Source organism: Myotis nattereri, assembly GCF_964212035.1.
Source record: "Myotis nattereri genome assembly, chromosome: 18".
NCBI lineage: Eukaryota > Metazoa > Chordata > Mammalia > Chiroptera > Vespertilionidae > Myotis > Myotis nattereri.
In genome coordinates this window covers 35261723-35276269 of record NC_138093.1, presented here as the reverse complement: position 1 = coordinate 35276269, position 14547 = coordinate 35261723, and the positions used below count along the sequence as shown (strand labels likewise).

At 55.4% G+C, this 14547-nt stretch overlaps 1 protein-coding gene across 1 annotated transcript in view; it reads right to left on the bottom strand.

Moving 5' to 3' along the window:
* Positions 1–11957, bottom strand: part of PIK3C2B (phosphatidylinositol-4-phosphate 3-kinase catalytic subunit type 2 beta) — a gene marked incomplete at its 5' end in the record, with an annotated part of 48015 nt that extends 36058 nt beyond the window's left edge. The window contains 7 exons of the mRNA XM_081112412.1: positions 1163–1226; positions 1569–1648; positions 1771–1882; positions 5630–5750; positions 6026–6180; positions 6666–6766; positions 11028–11957. Coding sequence (XP_080968538.1) covers positions 1163–1226; positions 1569–1648; positions 1771–1882; positions 5630–5750; positions 6026–6180; positions 6666–6766; positions 11028–11957 — 1563 coding nt within the window. The remainder of the gene's footprint in view (positions 1–1162; positions 1227–1568; positions 1649–1770; positions 1883–5629; positions 5751–6025; positions 6181–6665; positions 6767–11027) is intronic.
* Between the last annotated feature and the right edge of the window lie 2590 nt (positions 11958–14547).

The window sequence follows — 14547 nt, the reverse complement described above, 5'->3', positions numbered from 1 at the left end:
CAGCTACAGCCTCCTTGCACCGTACAGACACACACGGGGCTCCCTCGAGGCGTCCACAGGGAACAGGAAGGGGTCACCGAGACCGCACGGAGGCACCACTTGCCCACGGTCTTATTTCTCATCTGACCACCTAGAATTTCTAGACGGACCTCCTCTCAGTATCACAGAGTGCCAGCCGCACCCTCTCGCCCCTCCCCCTCCCCACCCCTCCGCCCTGCGCTTCGGCTCCTGCAGTTTTCTCATTTGGAATTCCTTCCTGTCCTGCCCTGATGACTGTATCCATTCAAATCATGGACCAGCTGAAATCCAAGCCTCTCCCAAAGCCTTCCCTGGCCAGTCCCCTCTCTATTCCTCTCCCAGGGCCCTTGGTTAACTAACTCATCACCATCCCATTCTGTCTACGAATAGTTCATGTTACTGTTCCAGAGCAGTATCATAGGACCGGGCCAGTGCAGAAAAGGGGCTCAGAGAACTACCCCCTCATCACAGGAAGTGAGCAAGCAGAGGCCGCTGGAGAAGGGGTTCTGGCATGGGGGAGAGGTCTGAACGGGGTACAGTGGTGAGCTCCCCACAAGGGACGAGTCCATGGCCACTGCTGACTGAATCATGAGACGAGGACTGTTTTGCAGATCCCTATCTGATTTCCGTTAGCTTCATGACATTTGGGACACGTGTTTATGATCATGGTTTTGAGGCTTCAAACCCCTGTGAATCCAGGTAAGGAGCGCCCTGGCCCCGCCTTGCCTCCGGGACCCTCCACCTCCTCCCGTTTTTCCACCTGTGATACCAGAGCCTCAGAGCTTCCCTAATCAGAGGTCCCTGGGCATTCCTTCCTCCGGGACACGCTCCGATGCACATTCAAGGGCAGCGGTTGGATGCCCACTCCATGTCCCTTAGCTTTGGAGACGCCCCACTCCAGGGGCAGGGATCGGGGACACGGTTCCTGACCCACTTCTACAAGGAACAGAACCCCTCTCCACACACACTCGCCAGCCACCCAACAGCCAGCAGTCTTGTTGGTTTGCCCGTGAGCCAAGTGCTCTCCTGACAGACTTGCAGTGTCTATGCCAGATCCCTTCTAGGGCTGGCTGGTCCCAGGAGGACGGGGGGAGAGGTGGGGCGAAGCTCTGGGCAGCATGGCCACCCCAGGATCTGTACTCACATCAGCCAACAGGAAAGCATCCGCCTCGTTGTGGTAAGTGTCAAACAGGAGACTCAGGGCCTGCCTAGGAAGTTGGGGGCAGGGAAAAGTCGTAGGAGAAATTAGGACCGCACCCCCCTCTCCCCTGCCATGTACTGGCCAACCCATTCTCTTCCTCCTTTCCCACAGCTCGGGAATCTGACTGGATCACAGGCGTTCCCAACCCTTCCATGCGCCCCATGAAGACTCAAGGACGGCCAGTCCTCTGTACTTCGCCACTGGTCACCCGGGGCATGATGGCCAAGTACTAGAGGGCAGAGATGTAACAGCTGGAGTGGGGGCCCTCCCCCTAAGGCAGGCAAGGGTATCTGCTGGGCTCCCCTCAGAGCTCCTGCTGGGCCCAAACCCCAGAAGGCACCACTCTCACCTGCTGATGGTCTGTTTGACGGGCCTCTCTTGCAGATGGACGAGGTAGTTCAAAGTGGAGGGGCTCTGGTCATCATTCACCTGCGTAACAAGTGCCCAGTTCAGGGAGGGGTGGTGCCTGCACCCCGACCCCGAGCTCCTACCCCACTCCCACTAAATGTGCTCTGTGTCACCCTCTGCTACCCCGCCGCCCCCATACGAACCGTCCGGGCCAGGTCGCTGCGTATGGATTTCTGCTCCATCAACTGTAGCCGGATGTCAATGTCAAACTTGCGGCAGTACTGAATGTACTCATGGCTGCCCAGGGCCTGCTTGCTGGAAGGACAGAGGGACAGACCATTAGCGTCCCGGGAACTCAGTGGGGAAGGTGATGTAGACCTGAGCCCCGGGGAGAGAGAAACAGGAAGGCGGGAGGCGACCCAGAGGTCGTACTTGTGCTGTGCCTCCTACCGTGGCTCCTGGCAATGTCACGGCAGAGGTTGGGGAACGAGCAGAGGTCTGTCTAAACGGAAAGCCACCTACTACACTGGACCCTTAGTCTGTACAAACACTGGCTTTCCCAGGTACGTATTGCCTGCATGTTATCAGGGGTTCCTTCCAGGTCGGAACTTCTGGTGCGGGGGGAACTGAGGGACTTCTCAGAGAGCAGTGTTCCTGGCTTCGGTATACGGGACAGGGTGGAAGTCAGCCAGTGCTCAGGCTTGGGTGTGGAGCTCAGTGAGTGACACTGTCCCCCTACTGAGGTCCTGGGTCTCGCACACCCTACTGTTACCAGTTGGGGTGCTGAGGTCAACCAAGCAAACCTAGCAAGATTCCAGGTCTTTATGAACCAGGAGGTCACGGTTTGATTCCCCGTCAGGGCACATGCCCAGGTTGCAGGCTTGATCCCGCGTGGGGGGCGTGCTGGAAGGCAGTCAATGATTCTTTCTCATCATTGATGTTTCTCTCTCTCTCCCCCTCTCCCTTCCTTGCTGAAATAAATACAAATATATACTAGAGGCCCGATGCACGAAATTCATGCAAGAGTAGGCCTTCCTTCCCTCGGGTGCCAGCACTGGCTTCCCTCTGGCACCCGGGACCCGGGCTTCCCTTGCAACCCCAGCTTCGTCCAGAAGGATGTCCAGGAGGATGTTGGTCTAATTAGCAGATTATGCTTTCATTATTATTATTATTATTATTATTATATAGAGAGAGGGTGGGGGAGACTCCAGGCCTATCATCCCAGTGCTCATCCAAGGCTTGCTTCTGCCCTGACCCAGCAGCTCAGGTAGCTCAGTTGGGTAGCGTGTCCCATGTGCCAAGGTTGTGAGTTCGATCCCCGGTCAGGGCACATATAAGCAGCAGCCAATGAATGCATAAGTGAGTGGAACAACAAATCAATGTTTCTCGCTTTCTCTCTCAAATCAGTAAATAAAAGTCTGCTCTCCCCTTCCACTGTGGCTCCTGCCTGCATGCCATTCCCCCTGCTCAAGTGACAACCCATGAGACCCCACCCCCACCCCCGTCTCAGAGAAGGAGGCCCCTTCCTCCCGCCCAAATCACACCTCAGTCAAAAGGAAACCCAGAAGCGAGGCCAGGGCGTCCCACTACAGGAGCACCCCAGCCCGGGCTGGGCCCCAGCCGCCGCGGAACAGAAGCCGGAAAGGGACTTCCTTCCTCAGCAGAGCTGGCGTCTAGGCCAGCAATGGAGGGGAGAGGACAGGCGTGAAGGGGAGGGGTGCGTGCAGAGCCCAGAGTACCCCGGCCGGAGGCCACCAGGTGCAGTGAGGACTTAAGGGGGTTCTCCATGTCTTGAGGGGCCAAGCCCCTGGTGTAGGCCCTAAGCTGCCAAGTCTGAGCTGCTGCTAAGTCTGAGCTGCAGCCAGAAGCTAGGACTGGGCCCTGGGCAGGTCTGGGGGGAGTGCCTGGAAGGAAGAGTGTGGTGTGGTGGGGGAGGAGGCAGGAAACCCAGCCCTCCCCAGGGACTGTCTCAGGGCTCTTATCTAAGAGCAGCCTGCATCCTGGACGCGCCAGTTCCCCCTGGCAGCAGCCCCCTCCCACTAGGAACAGTGGGAAACCACAGGGCCTCCTTGGGAGTGGCAGCTGCTGGAACCCCAAGAGGGAACTTCCCACCCCACCCAAGGCAGCTGTCCTTGCTCAGGGCTCTGGACTTGCTGTTGGTGGGAGGGAAGAGACGAGGCTGGACGGGGGAGGGGGACTCCTGGATATTTTTCCATTGATTTTTAGAGAGAGTGGAAGGGACAGGGAGAGACAGGGAGAAACATCAATGTGAGAGAGACACATCGGTTGGTTGTCTTCTGCAACCGAGGTACATGCCTTTGTCCAGAATCGAACCCGGGACCCTTTCTGAACCCAGGACCCTTTGGTCCACAGGCTGATGCTCTATCCACTGAGCCAAATGGGGGAGGGCCAATCCTCACCACATTTTAGTGAAGAAACTGAGGGTCAGGGTTTTACAACTAGTAAGTGCAAGTCAAGACCCAAACCAACCATACCGACAAGGCCTACTCTGCCCTGTTCCCTCAGCGGTTCTCAACCTGTGGGACGCGGCCCCTGTGGCAGTCGAACGACCCTTTCCCAGGGGTCGCCTAAGACCATCCTGCATATCAGATATTTACATGACGATTCATAACAGTAGCAACATTACAGTGATGAAGTAGCAATGAAAATAATTTTATGGTTGGGTCACAACATGAGGAACTGTACTTAAAGGGCCAGAAGGTTGAGAACCACTGCCTTAGACGGTGGCAGGCTGCCTAGGGCGCTCTCTACCGGGAGACCCCGAGTCTAGGACCCCTCTCATTCCTCCAGGGGAAATCGAGGACACAGGGAAACATCCGGCGTTCCCTGGAGTCTGCTGCCTGGGGTCCTACCCCTTTCCTTTCCCACTTGAGGGCACAGAGGCCAGAAAGGGCCCACAGTGTCCCTCAGGTTAAAGAAAGCAGCTGAGCCGGAACGGGTTTGGCTCAGTGGATAGAGCGTCGGCCTGCGGACTGAAAGGTCCCAGGTTCGATTCCGGTCAAGGGCATGTACCTGGGTTGCGGGCACATCCCCGGTGGGAGATGTGCAGGATGCAGCTGATCGATGTCTCTCTCATCGATGTTTCTAACTCTCTATCTCTCTCCCTTCCTCTCTGCAAAACATCAATAATATATAAAAAAAAAAAAAAAAGAAAAAAAGCAGCTGAGAACTGCTCTAGCCATAGACCCCTTGCACCCACACCTGGATATCCGCGAGCGATGGCCCGTGTAGGCTCTCCTAAGACCTACGGTAGAGGCCCCTCCTATACCCACTCCCAAGGCCTTTCATGGGCATGAGGCAGCTGGGAGCTAGTGGGGGAGAGCGGATCTATTTCCTGATGGGCTGCCATCTGGCTGACCCCAGGCCTGCCACCCAACTGCACCACCAAGGGGTGCAATCCCCCACCCCAGCCAGAATCCAGAGCTCGGGCAGTGGGCAGGGGAATTGCTGCTGCTGGCCCACATCCAACTGCCTAGGGAGGCTGCTTGCAGCCGAGGGAGGGCACTGATGGTGAGAGGCTGGCCGACAGCCTCTGGTGCCAGGGCTCCCCACAGCACATGCCACGGGGATGGCTTGCGGGCAGGGGAAGGGGGAAGACAGCAACTGTGATTTCTCCCCTGGGTTTCCCTGGGCACTTCTGCCCAGTCCTCCTCTGCCCCTCGCTCTAAGGGCACCTCCCATAATCTAGGGCAGGAGGGAACCCCACGCAGACCCTCCGGCGCCCCTCCCGCCTCCCTCCACATGCAGAAGTCTGAGCAGTATGACCTAGACTTTGCGGAATCTCTGCTCCAAGCTTTTCCCACAGATTTGGCTCAGGAAGCCGCCAACCCCGCTGGAAGAGGGAGCTCCCGGGAAAGTACAACGTGGCCGAGAATGTGCCTGGAGAGCGGGAGTCCTGCCTGAGGGGCTGCGGGCAGCTGCCAGCCCCAGGCCTGGGGCCCAGCACCTTCCAGAGGAAGCTCCCCCCGCCCCCCCCCATCCTACGGCCCACAGGCAGGTGCCACATCCCACCCTGCTCTCCCCCAACCTCCGCTCACTCACTTCTGCAGGAACTCCTCCAGCCCACAGGGCTTCAGCACAAAGTCGCCCACATTCACGCCCCGCAGTTCATCACGGGTGTAGCACAGGGTCTGGTAGATGAGCAAGTCCACAGTGGAGGAACCTGTGAGGGGTGGGGCAGGGCAGTGATGATGGGGTGCTGGGGCAGGTGGGGCTCAGCACCCACCCTGATCCCCCATTTCCCGGCTAAGCTTGACCCAGCACCATCACCGACCAGATAGAGCAGTTTGGGGCTGGAGGAAGTGGCCTTGGACCTAAAAAGATGGCCCCAGAGCCAGACCCCCAAAGCAGCTCTGGGCCACACCGTAGGGTGGGAACGGGGCCCCAAGGATCCCGCCCCACCTCCAGGGAGGCCCCCTCTCCTCCCCTCGGACTTACAGTTGCAGGTAAAGGTGAGTGGCTCCTGCAGGCTGTCACACAACACCGTCACCTTCAGGTTGACCTCATCCCCAAGGTGCTCAGGGCTCGGGCTGACAGCGCTCCAGACGTACCCGGTGAGGAAGTAGTCCTGGACGTCGGAGCCCGATCGGAGGCTGTGCGGGGAGAGAGGGAGAAGGACCCTCGCTCTGCCTTCAGAAGAGAGGAGGCCTGCTGGGACCCTCCCGCCCCGCGGCCAGGCCCCTCCGTCCCAGTCAGCCCAGCCCTCCAGGTCTGCGGCCCAGGAAGAATGGGGGGGGGGGGGGATCGCTCTAAGGTGACATGCTCATGCTAAGTGCCACCGAACCACTTCATCTTTTAGTTCTAGAAAACCCTCTTATCTCCATCCGGGGCCCTTGCTCCTACAGCCTGAAGCGATTGGGGCAATTTGACTGTCCAATGAAGGGTTTGTAAAGTTTGGTCAAACCTGTGAACCTTCTAAGATGCCTCAATTTCAAAGAGCCCACAAACGCCTTTGCTAGGAAGCATTCCATCGCTCCGAATTGAGATTTATTCATGTGGTTCTTCTTTCCTCCTAGAAAAAGGTGACCTCCTCCCCAGCCCCCACAACCCTCCACAGCCCTCGTTCTTTAGCGCTTACACATCCAGCATGTGGCAAAACGCAGCAACTTCCTCATCTCTCTCCTCTGACACCTCGAACAACTCATGGCCATTGGCGATGGCGTGGGGCCGGGAGACCACCTTCAAGAGAAGAGCAGGGACTCAGTGCCTTTCCCCCCAAGGCACCCCCTTCCCACTGCTCCCAGACCTAACCGACTCAACTCTGAGGACTTCCCAGGCATTCAACACTCAGTGAAAGAGGCACGAGAAAACATGGGAAACGCTGTGGCATAGGTACCTGCCATCCTAGGAGACCAAGAGCCACGTTGAAAAAGAGAACTTGGGCCCTGACTGGTTTGGCTCAGTGGATAGAGCGTCGGCCTGTGGACTCAAGGGTCCCGGGTTCGATCCTGGCCAAGGGCATGTACCTTGGTTGTGGGCACATCCCCAGTTGGGGGTATACAAGAGGCAGCTGATCGATGTTTCTCTCTCAATGTTTCTAACTCTCTATACCTCTCCCTTCCTCTCTGTAAAAAATCAATAAAATCTATTTTTTTTAAAAATATTTTATTGATTTTTTACAGAGAGGAAAGGAAAGGGATAGAGAGTCAGAAACATTGATGAGAGAGAAACATCAATCAGCTGCCTCCTGCACGTCCCCTACTGGGGACGTGCCTGCAACCAAGGTACATGCCCTTGACTGGAATCGAACCTGGAACCCTTCAGTCCGCAGGCCGACGCTCTATCCACTGAGCCAAACCAGTCAGGGCAATAAAATCTATTTTTTTAAAAAAAAAAAGAAAAGAAAAAGAGAACTTGGCCTAGCTGGTGTGGCTCAGTGGTTGGGAATCGACCTGTGAGCCAGGAGGTCACAGTTCAATTCATAGTCATGGCACATGCCCAGGTTGTGGGCTCAATCCCTAGTGGGCGGTGTGCAGGAGGCAGCTGATCAGTAACTCTCTCTCATCACTGATATTTCTATCTCTCGCTCCCTCTCCCGTTCTCTCTGAAATCAATAAAAATATATTTTTGAAAAAGAGAGAGAGAGCTTGAAGCTTTGACTAAGGCCGGAAGCCTGGGCATGAGGGAGGCCCGATCTCTTTCCCACGAGGGCGGGTCCTGATCAGCTCGATGCAGCAGGCTGGGCTGGGGGAGCGGGCTGCCCAAACCGTCCTCGGGGGAGCTGGGCCCTGGGCCAAAGCTTCCACACCCACGGCAAGTCCCAGGGACCCAAAGTAGAGAGAGACCGAGAGTCCTGAGCTGGGGCAAGGACAGACACACGTGGCTTCTGGGTCAGCCCTTGGAGGAAGAAAGTGTCAGAGCAGCTTTCTGGTTGGGAGAGGGCCTGGGGGAAGGTTGAGCTCCTCCCGGCTCCCGAGCCTTCTGGTTCTGATTAGCTGCATGTCAGGGAACCTGCCTGAGCCCCGCTTCCTGTGTGGTGGTGGGAATTTTCTCAGACAAGGCCTCACACCGACCCCTGTAGTCACAGCACTGCTTTTGCTCACCCACAAGGAGGCCCTCCCTGCACCCCCCCACCCTCCCGCCCCCGTGGGCCAGCCGCCCAGCCCGGAGCAGGAGGAAGTAGGGGAGCTGGTGCATGACGGGTTTCTGCCTGACAGGCCTGCCCACAGCCCCCGGCGAGGCCACCCCAAGGGAACGAAGCTGCAGCTGGGATGCAGCGCCCGCAGTCGGTGCCAACACCTGCTTCCGGGAAGCCCACAGCCTGGGCTGCACACACAGCAATGCCTCACCTCGCACCCTCCCGCCGGCTCTGCTCATGTCCTCCAGCCCCTCGGGCAGACGGCAGCACTGACCCCTCACTGGAATATCCAGAGTTTCCTCTGGGTGACCCTCTCCTGTCAGCCTTGCTCCCCTGGGTGAGCAGGGGGGTTGCAGGGTGGGGAGGGCAGCAGTGGGGGCAGCTGGCATGTGAGGCCCTGGCTCTGCCAAGTTCATGCCTGTGTCCCAGTCAAAACAATAGCACCACTGTCAGCAATGAACCCACAAAAGCAAGGGCGAGAAAGCGACAGAGCAACAGAACGAGACAGAGAAACAGCAACAGAGAGACGGAGAAATAGAGAGAGAGAGAGAGAGAGAGAGAGAGAGAGAGAGAGAGGGGGCGGCGACGGGGAGAGAACAGAGCAGCTACTGAGGCCATTTCCGTGCCCTTTCAGTGCCATTCCCTGGCTCCATAAGAAAACAAAGCCACTTACATTCACCCTGCTGGCAGGCCCTGGCGGCCTCACCCGGCGCTGGCTGGGGGCGTCTGCCAGGCAGAGGCTGGCAGCGGGGGCACGAAGCTGGCATTTGGAGCCAACCATTTCCAGCGCTGGCTCCACGGGCCTGGGACAAGGAGAGTCCCTCTGGCTGGAAGCCCGGCGAAGGCGGGGTGGGGGTACAGGTCGAGGGCCCGAGGGGTCGCCCCGCCCGGTGGGATGGGTCCCTGCACCCAGTTGAGGTGGGGAACACCTAGGCCGCATTTCCCCACTAACAATGGGCAAGGCTTGGTGCGTGGCCCTGGCTTCCTCAAGGCTCGGACCAGCTCCCTCTCCGAACTCTGAAGACAAGCAGGGGACTGGACGGGGCGAGGGGGCCGGACAGGGGGCGACAGCGGTGACCACCTACCGGGGTGGCTGGACCAGGCGAGCAGGCCCCACTCTGTGAGAGGAACTCGGAACTGGGAACAGGATTCCGTGTCCCTATAAATAGCGGGGCAGCCCCACCTCTCGGAGCAGGGCCTTTAAAAAGCCCGGAGCTCCTCCGCCTGTGACTTGTCCCGGAGCTGATGCTACGTTGGTGTCTCTCCCAGCAGAAGCACGGGAGGAGGGGGCACGGGGGGGAGGGGGCACGGGGAGGAGGGGGCACGGGAAGGAGGGAGCACGGGGAGGAGGGGGCACGGGGAGGAGGGGGCACGGGGAGGAGGGAGCACGGGAGGAGGGGGCACGGGGAGGAGGGAGCACGTGGCTGGTCCCGAGCTGTGCAGAGTCCCCGTGGCCAGGACCCAGGTGGGAAAGCCCCAGCTCCCTTAGACAATGTGCAAGGAGGAAGCGGGTGGAATGAGGTGAATGCTCGCTCTTCCCACGGAGGCGTCGCCGCCAGGGTGCCTCCTGACCCCTTCTCGGGCCAGGGCTGCCAGGGCCCCCGGGGGAGCACAGAGCAGCCTTCAGTTCCCACCCCTGGGGATGCCGCTGCTGGCACTTCTCTAGACCGGAAGATCCTCAGAGCTCTCCTGGACCCACCTGTGGCTTTGCTATTTCATAGTATGCTCGGATGCAAGTAAAAGTATTATTGTCATACCACATGTTTTTTCTAAATATTTTCAATGTGAACAGAGATGACGGGTGGCGATGGTCGCAGAACAATGTGAATGTATTTCATGCCACTGCACTGTATCCTTAGCATCCGTTAAGACAGTAAATGTAATGTTATGTATATTTCTCCATAATAAAAGAGAGACAGAGAAAGACAGGGAGAAAGAGAAGAGGGAGGTAGATACGGGAAAAGAGAGAGAGAGAGAGAGAGAGAGAGAGAGAGAGAGAGAGAGAGAGAGAGAAAGGGAAGGGAAAATGAAAGAGAAAAAGAGACAGAGAAAGACAGAAGGAAAGAGAGAGATAGTCAGAGAGAGTGACAGAAACAACCAAGAGAAAGATACAGTGGGAGAGACAGAGAGAGACACACACACAGAGAAGAGACAGAGAGCGAGAACAAGCCAGCTTTGGAATGAGAGAGACCAGCGGTCGGCAAACTCATTAGTCAACAGAGCCAAATATCAGTAGTACAACGACTGAAATTTCTTTTGAGGGCCAAATTTTTAAAACTTAAACTATATAGGTAGGTACATTGTTATTAACTTAATTAGGGCACTCCTAAGGCTTAGGAAGAGCCACACCCATGGGGCCCAAGAGCCACATGTGGCTCGCGAGCCGCAGTTTGCCGACCACGGCCTCAGACCATCAGGCAGGGCTGCTGCGGGGTCTGGACCAGGGTCTGGTGTTCAGTGAGCACAAACGATGGTGAATATGAGGCTGGAGCCTCACCACTGCGCAGAACAAAAGCAGAAGCTACTCGCTCCAGTCCACAAGGCCACTGGGACCAACGACGAGTCCCATAACCCTGGCTCTGTCCTCACATCGTACAGCAGGCACGCTGGACACTGGGACTCTGAAATGCCTGCTCCCAGGAGATACACAAGGTACACAAAGCTCAGCCCTGGGGAGGAGCCCTGTCTCCAGATACCCCGTTTCCTCTCCCCACCAGGACCCAGGGGCCCGATGACAGAAGCCGAGGGCGGAGAGGACTAAAGGGATGAGTAAGTAGCCGATTTGGAAAGCCAAGAAAAAAGGGAGACTCTTCTGTTTCCGAACGACATGAGAAAAGGACAAAAGAAACACGATGTCCTCACCGAGGCAGCAGAAATCCGGTGGTTCTTGCCAGGCGTCGCATTTTTCCGGTTGGCACAGCGAGAGACATAGGTGCGGGGGGGCACCTGGGGGGGCATGGTCTTACTCCGGGCCACGGGTTTTCCAGGGATGTCCTTGCCGAAGTCCAAGGGCCCCCGGCCCTCCTTCCAGCCCCTGGTGGCATCCCGCACCATCTCTGCATCGTAGGTTGACTTCAAGTTGAGCCGTGTGATCGCATCATTGATACCATCGTAGTCCACAGGCCCCAGTCGGCGCCCTGTCCCCCCACTTCTTGGCTCCGCGTCTTCTAAGATCTGATGCCCTAGCAACTTGCCTGAAGGCTGTTCGACCAAAGAAAAAGTGTTGATGTCATTGGGCTGGGAGATCTTGGAGGAAGACGGTGCCCTCTTCCTGGGAGGTAGGGGAGGGGTGTCCCAGATAGAGACTCGAGGAGGCAGAGGAGGCGGGGACAGTTTCTTAGAAGAGCCATCTGTGTCCCCCGGTCTCGGGGACAAAGAGAGTCCCCCATCTGAACCATCAAATATGTAAAGATAGTCTCCAGCCAGGGAGCCTTTGGGCCAGGGATCTGGGCCAGGCTGGGAGCCCTGGGAGGTAGAGTGGTTGGGCAGCCCTTCCTGTGGGGAGAGTGAGTTGTAATTGAGGGTAGGATCTGAGCCAGAGAGACCGCGTAAGAGCTTGAGGTCCTTCTGCCTGCCTGCTGGCTTGTTGTAGAAGTCCAGCGCGGGCTCCTCCCAGTCGATGAGAGAGGGGTCTGTGTTCTGCTTGGTTCTGTTTTCCTCCTTGTCATGCCGGAGCCGGGACAGAGCATCATACTCCATCTGCAGGGCTTCGGCCATGGCCAGCTCTTTGCGGCTGATGCCCACGGACTCCAGGGACTCCCAGTGTTCCCCATTGCCCGGAGTCGACGACATGGTGAGGATGGGGACGGAGGAGACAAGGAAGGCTTCTACTTCCTGCCAAGGTCAGGCCTGCAGGGTTGCAGCATGGTGTCTGGGCACCTGCAGGTGAGGGGTAAAAATATCAATCATGCAGTCACAAAAAGAGATGCATTCATAATCTGACTTAGGTGACATCTACCTGTTTCTTAGTTGCCTACAACAGAAAGATGGAGGGGAAAAGAAAACAGATACCAAGACAACTTTATCTATTACAGCCATTCACCCTTCCATTCATCTATACAAGCCTCCACCTCCGGCCCCTAACTCCCATCCTCATCTCTCTCACACGTACCCAAAGGACAGAAGGAGGCATCAACCAGTTGGAGAAGACAGAAATAAGGGCTCTTCAATCAGTTCAGAGGGGACAGCTCTCAGATGCTGCTGCTGGGAAGGTGAAATGGTTTAACCACTTTAGAACACAGGCAACTTCCTGAAAAGATAACCCCATCCACCTACCACATGACTCAGCTATCAAAGTTACTTACGCAAATAAATGAAAGCACACGTCCACACGAAGATTTATATGTGAATATTCATAGCGGCTTTATGTGTAATATCTAAAAACCAGAAACAACTCAAATGTCCACCAACAGCTGAATGGATTAAAAAAATGTGATGTGTCCACAGAATTGACATTACTCAACAATAAAAAGGAAAGAATTATTGACACATGCAATATCACGGACAAGTCTCATAATAACCACACTGAGCACAACAAGCCAGACAACAGAGTATGAATATTTGGATCCCACTTAGATAAAATTCTGAAAATGAAGTTAATGTACAGTGACAGAGAGCAGATCAGTGACTCCCTGGGAAGGGGTGGGAAGCAGCAGAGGGAACTTTGGGGGATAGTGTCTAGGCTCACTATCTAGACTGTGTAATGGTTTCACATATGTCAAAACTTCAAATTGTATGTTTCAAGTATATACAGTTTATTGTATGTCAATTATACCTCAATAAAGCTATAAATGAAAAGTACAGCCTGGCCGGCATGGCTCGGTGGTTGAGCGTCAACCTATGAAACAAGGAGGTCACGGTTCGATTCCCGGTCAGGAGACATGCCCAGGCTGCAGGCTCAGTCCCCAGTGGGGGGCGTGCAGAAAGCAGCCAGTCAATGATTTTCTCTCAGCATTGATGTTTTTATCTCTCTCTCTCTCCCTCTCCGAAATCAATAAAAATTTATATATTTTTTAAAAAGTACAATAGAGCGTTATGAAACACATCTGTGATTACTCAGATTGCACAAGGATTCTCCCCAAATACGCCAATATGAGCACCTAAATAAAGCTTTCCAGAGGGTGAGGCCCAGGGGCCTGATGGGATACAGTTGTGCCAAAATACTGACCCCTCCTAGGCCCTCAGGAAACCAGGCAGAGGGGCAGGACCCCCGGCCCGCTGCCTCCAGCTGCAAGCAGCCCCCACAGCTACCCCAGGGTTGGCATCCTTTCCCCCAGTAGCCATGACATGGAGAAGACACTGAGCAAATGGTTGCAATGAAAGGTTAGCCCGGCTCAGCGGTTCTCAACCCCGGCTGCACGTTAGAGACGCTGGGGGAGCTTTCTAAAAGTACACCCATGTTCTCCCGAGACAGTCTCATGTAATTGGCCTGCAGTAGGGTAGTGATGTGTTTGTTTGTGTTTTTTTAAAATATTTTTATTGATTTCAGAGAGGAAGGGAGAGGGAGAGAGAGATAGAAACATCAACGATGAGAAAGAATCATCGATCAGCTGCCTCCTGCAAACCCCACACTGAGGACTGAGCCTGCAACCCAGGCATGTGCCCCGACCGGGAATCGAACCGTGACCTCCTTGGTTCATAGGTTGACGTTTAACCACTGAGCAACGCAGGCCGGCCAGCCAGGCAGTGGTGTATTTAAAAATTCCCCAGGCGATTCTAGTCTGTAGTTGAAGGTGAGAATCACGGGTCCATGTGTGCACAGAAAATCCTCAACGTTATTTATAGGTTCTTGGAAACTGCACCTTTCAACGAAACAACATATAATGAAACCAATGTCACCACAGGCTAATTGATAGAAAAAAGAGTTAAGTTCCTAGGGCACATTTCTGGTCACAGAAACATCACCAGACTTCAAAATAAAGACCCAAAACATTTCCAATATTAAACATGGAAGTAAATGTAAGCTATCCATACATTTAAGAAAGATAAATGAAAACAGTGAGCTAAGTATTTTCCAACTCACTTATTCCAGTTCAGGGTCATGGGTGACTGGAACCTCTCCCAGTAGTTCAGGGCGAAAGGCCACCCACACCCACACCCACACCCACTCAGAGTGGAACAGTGTAGACACCCCAGTTCATCTAACGGTCACATGTGTGGGATGTGGGAGGAAACTGGCGAACTCAAGAAACCCACGCAGCCACGGGGAGAGCATGCAAACTCCACACAGACAGCGGCCCCGGCCAGGAATCAATTTTATTTTTTTCATCAATGTCATAACAAAACACTGTTATTCAAGAACCTGCTGTATGTGTGTTAGGGATGAGCTTGTGGGAAGTAAGTGTGAAGTAGCTACTACATCTGACCTTTAGCACCAGCAGCT